At 40.4% G+C, this 11,770-nt stretch overlaps 1 protein-coding gene across 1 annotated transcript; it reads left to right on the forward strand.

Annotated features, from left to right (window-relative positions):
• On the forward strand, positions 4,401-5,427 carry LOC109832016 (sphinganine C4-monooxygenase 2-like). The gene has a single exon (XM_020399472.1). The coding sequence runs from the start codon at positions 4,495-4,497 to the stop codon at positions 5,296-5,298; it is 804 nt and encodes a 267-aa protein (XP_020255061.1). The 5' UTR covers positions 4,401-4,494; the 3' UTR covers positions 5,299-5,427.

Genomic DNA, 11,770 nt, shown 5'->3' on the forward strand with positions numbered 1-11,770 from the left:
CACAAACATAACGCGAATTTTTAATCTAGGGTTTAGTTTATTAGTTGTGGTTAGAGGGAGGTTTGGGTTTCGGGTTGTCTATATTATTTTGATTAGTATTCATATTATGATTAGGAGTTGTGATTAATGAAGGTAATAGACTCATTCGTCTTTCACAAGACCCAATAACAACGGTATTAGAGCCAAATCAGTAAAGGGAGTAGAAAACCGTTACCCCATCTCACATCATTACTCTAATATTTGTGGTAACTCGATGAAGGTTTTTAAAACCGTCGTTATTTTACACACATTAATGACGGTCAAATGGTCCATTCACTAATTTTGGTCATTAAAGACCTGATTTCTTGTAGTGTGACTCTCTCGGCTACAATATACTCAATCTGGCAGGAGAGGAATGTCAGAATTTTGAATGATAATATACCTATTCATATGAAAGATACACTAGAGAGGTTGTAATTTTGGTTACTTGTTTACCAGAAAATTCTGGTATTTTGATGTACTGCACAATTTCATATTTGAAAAAATGAATAAAGTTTATTTCATTGACAAAAAAAGAAATAAACAAAAAAAAACACGAGTTGAATGGTTTCAAAACTATTTTGCATGATCTAAGGGGATCACAACCCCACTAAGGAGCGATTTTAGGGGTTAGTTACACCCTAAAACCCTTATAAATAGCTAGAAACTCAACTGACGAGATCTTCGGCTAGAACGTTTGGGGGATTGGCATTTTATCATCTCTTGGAGCATTTCGGCTAGAGCTTTTGAGAGATCTTTAGGCAACAGAGGGCTTGCAGACTTCAGATCTTGGAGAGCTTTGAGCATCATTTGGATCGGATCTTTGGAGCTTTGGTTTTGGCTTGAAAACCGATTTTGATTAAATAAAAAAAGGATTAATCTCATTTTTAAATTAACTCTTTTATAGAGTTTTAAACTCGCTAAGAGTTATTAACTCGTTAATAGTTTTAAACTTGTCTCACAAGTTCTCCTCAATGTCAATTCAAGAGAAATAGACAGTGTTCCACGAGTCGAAGCGATCAGATCATCAACTGGATACAAGAATCAAACTTCCATCGACACAAATAAGAACCCAGGTTTAAAAAAAAGGGAAGGATCTCCGTCGATTCCTTCTTTCTTTTGTAAATCGGGAAACTATAGAAGAGTTATAATTTCTTTTTCTAAATTAGTTAGAGAGATTGCAAAGAGAGATTGTATTCATTCTTTTTCTAAGTCAGTTAGAGAGATAAATACATAATTTTATTCTCATTTCTTCTTTAATTTTCCCACAAACAGTAATCAATATAGAAAAGTATGAATCATCTGAATCATCACCACCTTTTGAGACATTCACCTTGTTGGCCTTCGGCCCCTTCTTCTTGCTATTCTCTTTCTCTTTGAGCTTTGGGCAATCTATCTTCCAATGTCATTGTTCTCTGTAAAAGATACACTAGTTCTTCAAAATCTGGTAGTGGCCTCTAAACTATGACCTACCTCGATTACCATCTCTTGGATACGGACTCCTTCATCTCGTCGACAAGGCCTCTCTTGAATTGCTAGCTCTGGAAGACTCTTTATCCTTTCTCCTCAAGTCAAAATTCGTCAACACGTTAGTCACTTCACTATAGGTGATGGAAGATCTACCGTTCAATAAAGTGAGCACAAATGTATCATACTCCTCATCGGGTAAGGAGCCTAACAAAATAATCGCATTATACTCATCCGATATCTTCTCACCCACATTCGCCAAGTCCGACAATAACTTTGCGTAGTTGTTCACATGATTTGCAAGTGAGGTACTCCTGGATATCTGAAATCTGAACAATTTTGTAGTAAGTGCAACTAGTTCTCAACACTCTTCGTAAGATACTTGCTGTTGAGAATCTCTCACATCTTCATATTGCAGACATCACGCCGATAACATCGTACTTCAACTCTTGTTCCAAACAAGATCTAATCACCCCACAAGCATTCTGATTTATCTTGTCCATTATCGTCTCATCATACTTCGGTGACCTCTCATGAGTCATGATAGTCTCTTCTAAATTTTAAGCATTCAATGCATCTTGCACATCACTCATCCACAACCCAAAGTTGATCTTGCTGTTATACTTCACAACACTAATCTTCATATTCTGAAGTGCAAACTGAACTGTACTCGTCATAGCCTTGCTATTTTTACCACTATCTCCTGCCATTGCTTACTAACTCTGAATTGTAGAAGAAAGATTCGAACTTGATAGTTTTGTGAAATTACCCGACTTGAACTCTAGATTGGATTCCAAACGAACTCTCAACCACACGAGAAAAGCGAGATCTCCAACGGTAACTCCGCAACACTATCTCAACCGAAGCCTAGAACTCCAAGATCCAAGCTTCTAACACCGAATTTCCTCCACCCAAACGCAAACCCTAGGTCTGAAACCATAGAGCTCTGATACCAATTGTTACACGATGGCGGAAGCATGCGTACAAACCAAACGAGTCGTTGAGCAATGAGAGGAGAACAACTAACGAGTGTAATTCACAAAAGAACGACCAAAATCACATACAAACACAGATATTAAAGTGGTTAGACAAATTGCCTACGTCCACGGCGATAGGATGAGGAGATTTCCCTATATGGAGGAGAAAACAACGGGTTACAACTTACACAAACTCTCAAAATAACCCTAACCAATGATCTCTCACCCCCTCACAATAATCTCTCTCTTAAAGTGCTCAAACAAATCCAAATTCTCCGATCTAAAACCCTAATAAAACGTGTTTCAATTTATATCAACAATCCAATCGAAAACAGGCTAGGAAAGCAAAACTGTTGAACCAACCTAATTACCGATTATCGGTCGACCGATGCATCTCTATCGGTCGACCAGTTTGCCTCCATCAGTCGACCGATAAGGATGCATCGGTCGATGGACCAGAACGTGGTTTCTAGACCCTGTAGTGTGCATGTTTTGGGTCGACTGATTGTGTTCGATCAGTCGACCGACTCGAAACTCCTGTAGAACTTCTTGCGGTCGAATCGGTCGACTGATCAGACCCGATCAGTCGACCGATGAGCTTCCTTCTGTGAACGTCTTATTTTTCTTCGCCGTTTTCAACACTCTAGTGATGTGTACTATTTTTGTGAGGATGGTTGTAAGAAATAAGAATAAACAGTTTTTTTAAATTAAAAACGGTGACATCGAACCTCAGTGCTGTGCTATGAACTGGTAGAACTAGTCATGCGTACATATATTATGTTAAAAAAAAAGCATTTGACAAACGACTATTTCATAATTCAAACCCAATAGGAATACGACCAGCAAATAATTGTCCGATTCTTATATCTGATTATTTGGGAAAAGAAATTAACCTATCGATGATATATTTTCTGAAATAGACAGAGCTAAGGTTCGTAGTAGCAGCCTATTTAGTTGTCACTTCTCTTCCAATATTAATCTAGTGCGTTTAAAGCAAATTTCAATATATATAAAGAAAGTCGCATAGATCCAAACATCTGACGACTCATCAATTTATATTAATTTAAAATTTATGAATTTAAGTTGTATATACTTTGATTCCATGCCGCTTTGTTGAATCCAAATTGTGAAGACTTTTATTCCAAACTGTATAGACTTTATACTTTGATTCCATGCCGCTTTGTTGAATCCAAATTGTGAAGACTTTTATTCCAAACTGTATAGACTTTGATTCAAATGTATAAATCACAATCGTGAATCCAAATTGTGAAGACTTTTATTCCAAACTGTATAGACTTTGATTCAAATGTATAAATCACAATCGTCAGGTATAATATCAAAAAAGTTGCGATTGATTCCAAATTAACGCCATATCTATTGAATGGCATTAATGCCATTTTTGCTCAAGACAAAAAGTAAAAGTTTACTCAATGATGAATAAACTTTGAGGAAATAGTCATTCTATAGTTTACTCAATGATGAATAAACTTTGAGAAAGTAGTCATTGCTAATTACCAGAAGTTCCTTATCTTTATATACTTTCTTTTTTTTTCAGTCCCGCTAATCTGTTGACTGACCGAGTTATCATTATTTTCAAATACAATTGGGCAGTTCAAGCTATGTGATCAAGGAAAATTTTTCGCAATCCTCGTCAGGGTCTCTTGACTTTGAGAAAATAATCATTCTAGTATTTAGTCATTCTAGTGTTTACTCAATGATGAATAAACTTTGAGAAAATAGTCATTGCTAATTACCAGAAGTTCCTTTCTTTATATACTTTCTTTTTTGTTCAGTCCAATTAATTAATCTGTCGACTGACTGAGTTATCATTATTTTCTAATACAATTGGGAGAAGTTCAAGCTATGTGATCCTTGTCAGGGTCTCCTGATCCCTCTCTATATAAACCACTCACCTCCAGCTCTTTCAAACCATCAACAAGAAAAGTTTCTATTCTCGGTACCTTCTGCCTCGATCTACTCAGAATAATTAGCGAGTTAAAAAGCTGATGATCATAGGCCTACCTAGTTCTTAATGGAGAACAGCAGCTGCTCTCTTCCCTCTGATGAAGTGCTGGCCATTATAGTGCCCATTGCGGTCTACTGGGTCTACTCCGGCTTCCACATGATGCTCGGATCCCTCGACAGGTATCGTCTCCACCCGCGGAAAGACGAGGACCTCAAGAACCTCGTCTCCAAGCGCAGCGTCGCCGTCACCGTTCTCTCCCAACAACTTCTTCAGGCCGCGGTGGGCATCGTCCTATTTAAGCTCACCGGCGGGGGAGACCAAAAGGAGGCCGGCGACGGTGCCCATGTACAGACCGCCTCGTGGGTCGCGGTCGCGGGCCAATTCTTCGTGGGGATGTTCGTGGTCGACTCGTGGATGTACTTCTGGCACCGGTACATGCACCTCAACAGGTTCCTGTACAAGCACGTCCACTCGTGGCACCACCGCCTGGTGGTCCCCTACTCCTTCGGCAGCCAGTACAACCACCCGGTCGAGGGGTTCCTCATGGACACCCTCGGCGGGGCCCTCGCCTTCCTGGTGTCGGGCATGACCCCGAGGACGTCGATATTCTTCTTCTCGTTCTCGACGGTGAAGGGGATAAACGACCACTGCGGGCTCTGGATGCCCCTCAACCCCTTCAACGTCTTCTTCTGGAACAACACGGCGTACCACGACGTGCACCACCAGCTGTACGGGAGCAAGTACAACTTCTCCCAGCCCTTCTTCATCACGTGGGACAAGATCCTTGGGACCCACATGCCCTTCACCGTCGAGAAGAGGGAGTCCGGCGGGCTCGAGGCCCGACCCATCAAGCCCAAGCGCGCTAATTAATTACTCATGAGTGGTGAATCACTATGTTTGTATTTTTGGGTTGTTTTGTTCAATGTACTTATGAACATATATGAGCCAGTATCAATCGCGGCTCCCTAATCTGTATTCATTCACAATATTTTATCAATCATTAAAACTCGTTTAATCATGAAATTGACGTGGAATCAACTTTTGGAAAGTTAGTCGTGTTTTGCTAAAATTGAAACTGTGATCGTTCAGCTTCGATTGGAGTGATCACACAATCGATTGCTCGAAAGTTGGTGGGCAGCTTTGTAGAATTGGGAACGACGACGACGAAGTTCAGAATAATTGAAGCATGGTTAGTTTTGACCTCTGACCGGTCGACCGCGATAACATGTGCGGTCAACCAGAAACGTGCACGAGTACAAAGTAGGTTCTGGATTTCTGTCCAGTCGACCGCGAAGACTTTGACGGTCGACTGCAGATCCTGTAAACTCAAAGTGAATTTTCTGTGTTCTGTCCGGTCGACCGTGAAGACTTCGGCGGTCGACCGTCTGTCGGGTTTGGGCATGGGCTTCGTTTCCTGTTCTGATTTGGTTTGTGTTATGTATATTGAAACACGTTTTTTAGGGTTGGAGTAAGGTTGAAAAGGGGTTATTTGGTGCATAGAAAAGAGAGTTTTTTGAGCAATTTGTTTAGGGTTTGTGTGAGAGATTTGAGAGCTTTGTTTGAGAGATTTTGAGTAATTTTGAAATCTCTATTTGTACTCTCTTCTCTATTAGTAAAAACTCATCTCTTTCTTTCCCCGCGGACGTAGGCAACTTTCTAAACTACGTAAAATTCGTTGTTTGTGTTCGTGCTGTTAATTTGGGTTTGTGTGACTTCTCTCTCGGCGACTTCGTGTTTTCTCGGACCCCAAAAAGAGGCTTCAGAGCCCAACAAGTGGTATAAGAGCCCCAGGCTACGCTTGGGTTAGGTGTAGAAGTAGATCGTTTTGGAAGCTCGTCTAGGATTTCAATTAGAGACAAATATGAGATTTTTACTATTATGGATCTTGTCTTACTTCGTGTGAGGCTGAGATCTTTTGGAGGCTCTTGTTAGGGTTTCAATTGGAGATAAAAATCTATATTTCTTGTAGTTTGGATCTATTTTTTAGTTTGTTTCCCATTGGTTTGTAGGTGTTTAAGGAAGATGACAGAGAAAGAAGGTGTTGAGAGTGGTACTTCTGACGTGAAGATCGTTTAAATTTTAAATATCCACTCTATAAAAATAGATGTGGAGAAGTTTAATGACATGAAAAAACTTTGGCTTATGAAGATGTGAAGTTTTGGATGCGCTGAACGTGCAAAATTTAAAAGACACTTTAGAGTTGGACGGCAAGCCGGACGACATTGAAGAAAAGGTTTGGAAGAAGATGAATCAGACGGTGTGTGGCGTGATTATGTCTTGTTTAACACATGATCTAAAATTTAATATGATCAATGAGACTTCTGCAAATAAAATTTGGGAGATTCTTAAAGGCAGGTATTTGATGAAGAGTGTTGAGAACCGCTTGCATTTGAAGATGAGACTTTATCGTTTCCAGTTGAAGAAAAAAATTCTTAATTAGTGATCACATGAACAACTACATGAAGCTTCTTATGAATTTGGCGAATGTGGATGTCATGATCGATGATGAGGACAAAACATTATTGTTGTTGAGTTCCTTGCCTGATAAGGAATATGAGACATTCGTTCTTACCCTAATTAATGGGAAGACATCTCTTTCGTATAATGAGGTTATCGCTGGTCTTGTGAATTATCAGCTAAAGAAGAAGGACAAGAAGTCTTCAAATGATACAATAGTAGAGGCATTGACCGCAAGAGAGAAAAGTCTAAACCGAAATAGGAGGTCACAGTCTAGAGGAGCACATCCTTCGGTTAGTAAAAATCAATGTGCTTTTTGCAAAGAAGATGGATATTAGAAGTCTGAATGCCCAAAGTTGAAGGATAGAGCTCGGAAGAATAAGGAAAAAGTCGTACAAGCTTCAGAGGTGAATGTTGCTAAAGCTAGTGGTGATAATTCAGATTCGGATTCTTCGGACTACTCATGCCCAACACTACCGTCAGTTTGTTATGCCGACTCTACGGAGTGGATGTTAGATTCGGGTGCTACATACCATATTTGTCCTAGAAGGGATTGGTTCTCCAGCTTTGAGGAGTTGGAAAGAGGGGATATCGTGTGCATGAGTAATGATCATGTATGTCCTATATGTGGTATTAGAACAGTTCGGATCAGAATGTGTGACGAGGTGACTAGGGAGCTGAAGGAAGTGAGATTTATTTTGCAGTTGACGAAGAACATCATTTCACTTAGAACTTTGGAGGCAGCATGCTATATGGTGATCTTAGAGAATATAATTCTGAAGGTCACAAAAGGGGTCCATGATTATGATGAATGGCGTCATGAAGAATAACTTGTACTACTTTACTGAAAGTACGGTGACATGTGAAGCGCTGGCGACTTCTATTTATTCGGCTAGACTGTGGTGTTTGAAGCTGAGACATTCTAGTGTTGGTTCCTTGCAAGCTTCGGATATGCAAGGATTGGTGAGAGATGCTTTGACCTGCAATTTGAAGTCCCGTGAGCATAGTGATGTGAGCAAGAAGTCCGATGTGAAGTTTAGCATTTCTATTCATCGAGCTAAGGGCCTTCTAGATGATGTTCACATGGGTGTTTGGGGGCCTTCCAAAGAGGCATCATTGGGAGGTAATATGTATTTGGTTTCCTTTGTTGATGACTATTCTAGGCATGTTTGGGTTGCAACCAAGTCCCGTTTGAGTGAAGTACTAGTATTTAACAACTGGTGGAAGAAGTGTATAGAGACTAAAACAGACAGAAAAGACAGAGTACTCCATTTTGATTTTGGTGGGAAGTACAAGAGGGAAACATTTCTGCATTTGTGCCGAGCTCAAGGTAGTTTGAGACGCTTCATTGGAAAGGAAATATTAGGGCAACAAGATGAGGTGACAAATTTGATGAGTTGTTCCTTGCTGGAGAAGGATCAGTGTTTGGTGTCAAGCAGTAGTTTGAAGAAGAGTTTTAGTACTAAGGCTTTGACATATTCGAGCCATCTTATTCATAGGTTGCCGTCTGCTACGATTGAAGTATTTGGGTCTGTTAGAACTGCTTCAGATTTTTGTTTGCTTCAGATATTTGGGTTCTCAGCATATTGTCACATTGAGGATGTAAAAATTGATCCGAGTGCATATTTAAAATTCAGAAGTGTGTTTGGCTACATGTTATGGAACTATATTTTCAAAAAGATTGTTCTAAGCAGTAATGTCATATTTGACTCTCAGCAGGTGGAGAGTATTGGTCAGATCAGAGATGTATCGTAGCAGATGGAGAGTGATGCTACTTCAAGTTGGGTGGAGATTACTCCACGTTCTCCAGATTATTCTATATCGTTTGGGATTCCAGATGAGATAACACAGATTGGGGATTATGTTGGTGTGGATACAGATGATGAGTTTGAAGATCAGGATTCGAGTGTAGCAGGAGGACACAGTTCAGATTTGGCTATGGTCGTTGGTTCACCTCAGGTGGAGGTGTTTGGTAATTATGTTTCTTCTACATATAGGGTTGAGGGGTTAATATCCAAGACAGATTTGGTGTGGAGAGATGAAAGTTTGGAAGAGAGTTTATCTTTTTTACTTTGAGGCCATTAGGAGTGTTATCAACTGCAGATTTGTTGGTGATGATCGTGAAGTTGGTGAATGGTTGAAAATCTTTCTAGTTGATTGAGGGCCTTTGAAGGTCGTTTGGGTGAACTACGTGAGGCTTGATTCCTTGAGCAAGAGGATATGTAGGCAGTTATTTTTGATGCAGCCAGTTTGATGAGTTGATACGGATATGGTGGAGATTGTTCGCATTCTCGTTTGGTTCCCGACTTGTTGTGGATTGAGTCCATTATCGTGGATTAATTCCACTTCGTATTGGACGCAACAAGTGGGATGTTTGGATGGTATTGGTGTCGACTTAGTTTTGGAAAAACTTCATCAAGGTGGAGAATTATAGAATTGGGAACGATGGCGCATGGTCAGTTTTGACCTCTGACCGGTCGACCGCGACAACATGTGCAGTCGACCGGAAACATGCACGAGTACAGGGTAGGTTCTGGATTTCTTTCCAGTCGATCGTGAAGACTTCGGCGGTTGACTGCAGACCCTGTAAACTCAAAGTGATATTTCTGTGTTCTGTCTGGTCGACCTAGAAGACTTCGACGGTCGATCGCCTGTCGGGTTTGGGCTTGGGCTTTGTGTCCTGTTCTGATTTGGTTTGTGTTTTGATATATATTGAAACACGTTTTTTAGGTTTGGAGTAAGGTTGAAAAGGGGTTATTTGGTGCACAGAAAAGAGAGTTTTCTGAGCAATTTGTTTGGGGTTTGTGAGAGATTTGAGAGCTTTGTTTGAGAGATTTTGAGTGATTTTGTAATCTCTATTTGTACTCTCTTCTCTATTAGTGAAAACTCATTCCCTTCTTGCCCCGTGGACGTAGGCAACTTGCCGAAAAACCACGTAAAATTTGTTGTTTGTGTTCGTGCTGTTAATTTTGTGTTTGTGTGACCTTCTCTCTCGGCGACTTCGTGTTTCCTCAGACTCCAAAAAGAGGCTTCAGAGCCCAACGTGGTTAAATTTTAATGCACTACACAACCAGCAACTAATAGTAATAACAGTTATAAATATTGTGTGGTGGAGCCTGGTTTTATAGTAGATACATGTAACCGTGAGTAAAGTTGGAGGCCTACAAATTACTAACACACCCGCAACAAAACTTGAACTTACAGTTTGTGAGTTGAGTAAATAACTAAATACGTATCTTTAGCCACCTTATTAGGATCATTATCCAGAAGGGAGAGGTGAGGGGGGTAAGATTAGAGTTTGAGAAACTTCAGGTAATCCTGTCTTGATTAATAATGGATTCTTGGAGTGGTTATACTCGTCGAACCTTGTTAAGTCTACGTCCTCTGTGATTCTTTCTCTAGTTTTTTATTTTTCTATCATCAATCTGCGATTTGATTTCCTCTGTGTTGCTAACAATAACAACAACAATACAAATAATAACGGGTTAATTTCACAAATAACCCCTAGAACTTTGAATGGGTTTTGCCCATGACCTCGTGAACTATTTCATCTCATGCAACCCCTCTGAACTTTAGGGTGTCTCGCAAAACCCTTTGAACTTAAAACTTTTCTCATTGAACCTTCACCCTACATGTAATTGGAAAATAACTTATTTCAATTTCCAGGTATATTGAAACAGTATTTATCAAACAGGACAATTATTTCTGGCGAGTTTTTTTGGGGTTGGGTGTGTGGGTGGGTGTGGGTGTGTGTGTGTGTGTGGGGGGGGAGGGGGTTGTAACTTTTGACTTTTATGACTAAAAATGTATAAAAATTGTATTTGCAGAACAATTATTTGCTTGTGGTCAATATAAGGTTATTTAGGGGAGCTTATATAATCTAGTTTCTCAAAAGTTGGAGAATCATAATTCATTTCAATGATTCTAAGAAACCAGCTGAGAAGAAAGAAAGTACTTATTCAAGATAGTACTTTTTAACCTTAAAAAAAGCAATTTTTTAACATTTATTGTTTACAAATCTTTTTTCGGACACTGTAAAGTTGAAAATGAAAATTGAGGTTATTTCAGTCGCATCCGTTCTTTATATGACTTTCTTTGTTACTAAAGGAAGTGGGCAATATAAAGTTTGCCAAAAAAAAAAGCAAGATATTGTTCGCGTGGAAAACTGTTTTCTTTTTCATTGATATGATTGTCATCTTGGGTTACAAAGATCCGGTCTTTTATAGATCCGGTTACAACTAAATCAAAGAAAAAAAAATAAAAATTACAACTTTCCTCTTGTGAACAAATCGCAAGCTCCTGTTTTGCGGTTGCTTGCTTGTGTGGGTTCTTTGCCGACGACGGGGTTAATCCGTGGACCACCGCGCGATCTAGATCCGGTCGGATCTACACGAGTATGCGGGTATTATTCCACGAAGGGAATAATAGCCGGGAGGGATTAATCCACCAAGGGAATAATCGCTCAGATCTCGAGATCTAAGACCAAGCTTAGATCTGGAGTGTAGTCTCGTGTAGATCTCAGATCTGTTCTTTCTTCCTCTCGAGATCCTGCCTTTTCTGACGTGGATGGTCGCCGAGGATCAGATCTGAATGTGCAAGTCTTCTGGTCTTCAAGCTCCGAGTTCACTCTTCAATCCGGCAGAGTTTCGGCTCTTGAAAGTTCGACCTCCGAAAATGAACATCTCTAGGCCTATTTATAGGCTCTCAGGACAGTGGCTGCAAAAAGGGAAATGTCGGCCCCCTCTGGCCACTGTCGGCCACCTCGGGCCACTGTCGGCCACCTCGGGGTGGCCGACACTGTGCCTAGCCACCTTGGGGTGGCTCGGCTCATGGCCGAGCCACCCCAAGGTGGCTCGGCCACCGAGCCACCCCGAGGTGGCTCGGC

This window comes from Asparagus officinalis, chromosome 3 (assembly GCF_001876935.1).
Source record: "Asparagus officinalis chromosome 3, Aspof.V1, whole genome shotgun sequence".
NCBI lineage: Eukaryota > Viridiplantae > Streptophyta > Magnoliopsida > Asparagales > Asparagaceae > Asparagus > Asparagus officinalis.